Source organism: Perognathus longimembris, chromosome 2 (genome assembly GCF_023159225.1).
Source record: "Perognathus longimembris pacificus isolate PPM17 chromosome 2, ASM2315922v1, whole genome shotgun sequence".
Lineage (NCBI taxonomy): Eukaryota > Metazoa > Chordata > Mammalia > Rodentia > Heteromyidae > Perognathus > Perognathus longimembris.
Window position 1 is genome coordinate 62,804,324 of NC_063162.1, and position 6,000 is coordinate 62,810,323.

General features: G+C 43.4%; 1 protein-coding gene and 1 long non-coding RNA gene across 2 annotated transcripts in view; both read right to left on the bottom strand.

The window, feature by feature from the left end:
* The window catches only part of Washc2a (WASH complex subunit 2A), a 75,156-nt gene extending 69,573 nt beyond the window's left edge, over window positions 1–5,583 (bottom strand). The window contains 3 exon segments of the mRNA XM_048339287.1: window positions 4,258–4,422; window positions 5,284–5,406; window positions 5,493–5,583. Coding sequence (XP_048195244.1) covers window positions 4,258–4,422; window positions 5,284–5,406 — 288 coding nt within the window. The 5' untranslated portion in view covers window positions 5,493–5,583.
* Window positions 1,851–3,021, bottom strand: LOC125346587. The gene is made up of 3 exons (XR_007209973.1): window positions 2,793–3,021; window positions 2,605–2,608; window positions 1,851–1,864 (listed from the first exon to the last, which is right to left on the bottom strand). It is a non-coding gene; the product is annotated as an uncharacterized LOC125346587 (long non-coding RNA).
* Window positions 5,584–6,000: the final 417 nt, after the last annotated feature.

A 6,000-nucleotide genomic window follows, 5' to 3' on the forward strand; every position in this document is an offset into this window, starting at 1 on the left:
GCATGCATATACACACACAGACACACACACAAAGAGAACAGAAAACACAGGCAGCAAATAAATACACACGCACATACAGTCAATGTTCCCTGGCGAGTTAATTTGGAGTGGTAGGATACTTCATTTTTTCCTATAGGTTTAAATTGTTAAGTACAATGTCTGCAAATAAATGGATTTTTCCCCTGCCTGTTGCTAAAATCTCCCCAAAACAACAGCAGGCTGGGGCTGGGGCTGGGACGCTAAACATAAAATCTCAGAAACCAGGTAGGCACCAGTGCTCACATCTATAATCCTAGCTACTCAGGAAGCTGAGATCTGAGGATTGCAGTGCGAAGCCAGCCTGGGAGAAAAGTCCATGGGACTCTTTTCTCCAATTAATCACCAGAGAAAGCCAGAAGTGGAGCTGTGGCTCAAGCGGTAAAGCAACAGCCTTGAACATAAAATCTTAGGGACAGTGCCTAGGCCCTGAGTTCAAGCCCCAGGACAGGCACAAAAACAAATAAACAAAAATCTAAGAAATCAGCGAGTTTGGCAAGAATTCAGAGTCATGGCTCTTTGGAGGAAGAGCAGGACTATGCATCTCAAATACTTCTCAGTGGATAATCCATGCTAACCCTTTCACAGTTCCTAGGGTGAGTATCTGACAGCTTAATAATCATCTATTTCTTCAAGAGAAAGGCAGAATAAAGGAGGGGAGGGGAAATGACCTAAACAGGACTTCTACAAATTACTAGGATGTTTAAGTTCCATCTTTGAAAAAATAAACAAAAAATTTTAATTTCACAAAGCTAAAGATTTTTAAACTATTGACTTTAAAAAAAACCCTCTATTAAGTTTTTTTAAAAAATAAATTAAAGTCATTAACTATGGCACTCAATAGTTGGATCAAACTCTTAAATTAGCAGATTAATGAAGCCTAAAAAATTGGGTCACTTTCTGATTACAGACTAAAACCGTAGCTTATGCTAATTAGCCTCTTTTCCTGCCCCATGGTCTGCTCCTGAACATTTATTAATGTGCTAATTTATCTTGCTTTAGAAAGTCCTGGGTGTCCATGCTCTAGAAAGCCCATATTCTTTAACTAACTCTAAAATGTAGTTTATAATTCTCTGAGGTTAATAAAAACTCAGAAACATACCTGACTTTGAGTAGTCTTCCCAATAAATGGAACCACACAGGAGCTCCCATGTCAGGGTTTGAAAACACTTAAGCCAAATCACTGCTACAGTAATTAACAGTAAATAGATTATTTTCAAAATTCTGTTAAGCACTAGCTGCGCTTTCATCATCAGCTGCCGTGGCACAAATTATAAGAACCTATATTGTCTGGCATTATGGGAAAAGTTCAATTTGATAATGGTACCAACAGATCCAAAGAGAATTCTAACTATGGTTTGGAACGAGACATAAGACTTAACATTTGGGGAATGGTAAGAGATAGGAAACAAGAGGTACCAGCAAAGAGACATAAGCTCTATCAGGATGGGTTCCAGTGGAAGGGAGTTGGGCTGAGAGAGTAAATGAAAATGAATATAGATGAAATGGCTTGTTTGTATCTATGAAAATAGAACAGTAAGGCAGATAGAAGTTGTGTTGGGGAGGAGGGGTAACAAAGTGATGCTGTCCCTTCTTTGTACCACTACAGGCGTGATTTGGTACCAATCCAGTATCCCACTGGTATGAAAGAGAGCCTTCCACATCTGTTCCTTGCCCAGGCTGGAGCTGAACAATGTATTTGCCAGGGAAGTAGACCCAAGACCCCTACACAAACTCTCACTGTGAAACAGATGCTCAGAACCAAACAAAACCTATGCAGATAATCAGAACATGACTGAATATAGTTGAGTATCCCTAATCTGCAAATCTGAAATCCAAAACATTTGGGTCCTGCCATACCAAAAAGTTGTGGTGGGAGCTGGGAATATGGCCTAGTGGCAAGAGTGCTCAGCTCCTATACATGAAGCCCTAGGTTCCATTCCTCAGCACCACATATAGAGAAAAGGCCGGAAATGGCACTGTAGCTCATGTGGTAGAGCGCTAGCCTTGAGCAAAAAGAAGCCAGGGACAGGGGCTGGGAATATGGCCTAGTGGCAAGAGTGCTTGCTTGCCTTGTATACATGAAGCCCTGGGTTCAATTCCTCAACACCACATATATAGAAAACGGCCAGAAGTGGCGCTGTGGCTCAAGTGGCAGAGTGCTAGCCTTGAGCAAAAAGAAGTCAGGGACAGTGCTCAGACCCTGAGTTCAAGCCCCAGGACTGGCAAAAAAATAAGTTGTGGTTGGGCAGAGTGCTTCCCTAGCATGCATGAAGCCCTGGGTTCGATTCTTAAGCACCACATATACATAAAAAAACAGAAATGGTGCTGTGGCTCAAGTGGTAGAGTGCTATCCTTGAACAAAAAGAAGCCAGGGACAGTGCTCAAGCCCTGAGTTCAAGCCCCAGAACTGGCAAAAAAAAAAAAAAAAAAAAAGTTGTGATATTTGGAGCATTTCAGATTGGTGATGTTGAACCTATATAATCTATGGAAATGTTCCAGATCTGAAAAACTCTGAAATATAAAACACTTCTGGTCCCAAGCATTCCCAATAACAAGTACCTGTACTGTACTGATTTTATGTGCACGTCTGTGATATTTCAAACAAGTTTCCCTTTGCCATTAGAGAGAAAAACTAGCAAAGAGATTTCTCAGACCTTCATTAAGATCTTTCACACAAACCTCCCCAAAAAAGCTATACAGACTTGGCATTTTAGCCTGAGCCATCAAAGCACGCACAAACATGCTACACAAACTGCTTTGTACCTCACACCTAACACTCCCAGGACATAGCCTAATTTTAAAATTCCTTTTTCACAAATTAAGGCTGGTATTCAGAATATAAGATGCTCTTTGAGAAACCCAAGTCAGGTTTTATAAGCTTTTTTTCTATCCTCATATCTTACCAGCCTTCCTTCGACTTACTCAACTCCAAGCATGGCTACCTTCCTGCTAATTACTCTAGCATAATAGAATTATATTATTTACCAAATATATAAACACTGAATATTCCTGGCCACAAAGGAAATACAAATAAAAAAAGACAGTAAAATTTCACTTCAATCCAATTAGGATGGTCATCATAAGAACACTAACAACAAAAAAATGTTGATTCCTCAAAAAAAGATCATAGGAACCAGCAATATTACTCTTGGCTATTTATCTAAAGGAATGTAAGCTGGGATATTACAGAGGTACCTGCACATCCAAATGACCTAAATCTGATGAATGGATCAAGAAAATGTGGTACATATACACAATGGAATATTGAAGAAATGAAATTATGCCATTTGCAGGGTAATGGATGGACCTTCATATTAAATGCAGACAGGCTCAGAAGAACAAAGGACACATTATCCCTTGTATGTGGATCTTCTACCTAGAATATGAATATATATATAGTACATACAGAATCTGTGTTTGCATATAAACACACTTATTAAAGCATATGTATGTATGTGACACTATGATGAAGGCTCTTGAACAATTAACATGCACTTTAGCAAAGAAAGAATAGGAAGTTGAGATATGCCTTGTCTGAGGTGTAGGCTTTAGTGAGAGAGGAACAGGCAAGTGGGGAAGGGGAAAGAGGGTAAATGAAGATAAAATATATACATGTCTGAAAATGAAGCAAGGAAACTTGATGAGACTGGTTTGGGAAAAGGAGAGGAGGAAAAATGTTGGAAGGATGATTATGACCAATATAAATATACACAAATATAAGTATACTTGTTGAAATGAAATCCCCTGAACAATTAATTTATATCAATAAAAATGTAATACATAACACCACAGGAAAAGTTCATTACCCTAATTTGCCTATATAGTCTTAGTATCTAATAGGAACTTAATATTCTACAAAAATCACACATGCTATCATAGATTTCACCACTGTAAGAAAACGTCTAAGAATAATCTAAGTAGACATTAGCTTCACTTTAATGCAATTTATCAGAATAAAATGGACTTAATAACTGAGGCCACAGGCTGGTGAGAGCAACAAACCTCTTATGTGGCCACCTTTACAAAATGTGCCATAACAAAGCTTGTCTGAATGCCACACAACTCAGCATAGCAGTTTTCTCTCAAAACAAAAATGATAGAAAGGATGAAATGGGGAAATTTTATCTTAACAGCTAACCTAATAATAAGTCATTAATATTGTAACAGCTCTTGCTCCCCCAAAAGGAACTGTAAGACTGATGTAAATAGAGGACTCACATTCTCAATGAACTGGGTATTAGACAGCATGAGGAAGTCATTAAAAACATTGTGGAGGCGACAATCTGTAGCTTTTGTCTCCTGAATTAGTCCATCCACCTGTTTCTTGATCTCATGGGTCCTGGAGATAGTCTGCTGTGAGAATTCCTGTAGAAACTGTAGCAGCTATTAAAAAATAAACATACAACAGTTGTCAGTATTTATATGTATTTATTCTGTGGGTCAAAACTAAGAAAAACCCATATTCGTTCACGTGTGTGTATGTGGGGGGTAGGGACAGAACTTATAAGGGATGAAGCTCTTGAGAAATCAAGGGGCACTAAAAACAGTAAAACAGCTCTTCAGAAATATAGAGCTGGGCGCCAGTGATTTATGCCCGTAATCCTAGCTACTGAAGAAGCTATGAGGATCACAGGTCAAATCCAGCCCCAGCAGGAATGTCCATGAGACTCATATCTCCAAATAACCACCCAAAACGTGAAAGTGGAGCAGTGGTTCAAGTGTCAGAGCATCAGCCTTGAGCGGAAAAAAAGCTAAGAGGTAGCTCCTGGACCCGGAGTTTTCAAGCCCCAGTACCAGCACAGAGACACACGCATGCTTGCTATTTCATTTCTAGAGGAATGTTAAGGACTGTTCAGTCGTCATTCTGCAAGAATTATAGACAAAGTATAAGATAGCAAGCATATATCCACAATCAGATGAGACTCTGGAATTGAAGTTTTGAGCTTGTGGATTGAGCTTGTGGATTCACAAGCTTTAAAGTCCCACTCGAGGATGGCCACTTAAAGAGACTTTTCGGTTCCCTGTGTTTAGTCCAGGTCTTAATAGTACCTGGCTGACACAGATCTCCCCTCCAGGATGGGGTTCAAGGCACCGCTAAAGAACCCTGTGTCGCGCAGTGAGTAGAGCCCCCCCTCCCTTGAGGGGCCTGGGGATAGCCACGAGCGCGCGAGGCGTGGGGCTGTGTGCAGGGGAATCGCCCCAGCCTCGCTTGTAGACCGCGTCACCCCAGAGCCCGCTTCTCACGCCCGCGTCGGCCGCCAGCGACCAGCTCTGACTGCTCCTGCGAATCTCCTCCACCGACCAGGGCCTTTCCCACACAGGCTCGGAAGCCGGCGCCCGCTCCGGGTCTGCGGTGGTTGGGTTCATCTGCAGAGGGAAGGACGAGAGAAAAGGAACTGAGCCTGGGAACAGCGGCGGCCTTGGGCCAGCCCAGCCTTGCACTCGACTCTCACCTTCCCGTCTATACGGTTGGGCGGGTTCTGGAGCTGAGACTACGACCCGCCGAGAGCCACCGAGAAGCAGAGGCCCAGTCCCGCATCCGAGGGGAGAAGGAACGGGTCGGGGAAGCTCACAGCAATCACGTGGGGGTGTGTAACGTGACTGGGGCCACACGTGACCGGCTGCATCCGTGAGGCTAAGCGCGGGGGTGGCTGGGGCGGGGCTTTGGAGACGCGGCCCCGGGGGCGGGGTTTCGGGGACGCGGCGCCGGGCGTAGAGCGCGAGCCGCTGGGCGGTGCCGGAACTCAGCTGGATGGTTTCGCGCCCCACGCGCCAGTGGAGACGGGGTATACGACCACCTGGGGCTTCCTGCCTGGTGCAAGGAGGAAGTGGCCTCTCACGCTGCGCCTTCGCTGGTGCTTCCACGGAGTGTGACCCGCCGGCATTGGGTATTTTTACCTAGTAAATGGAGACTCACTGACCCTACTGGGTGGGCTTCCTGGGCCTGTTGGTCTGCTAGGT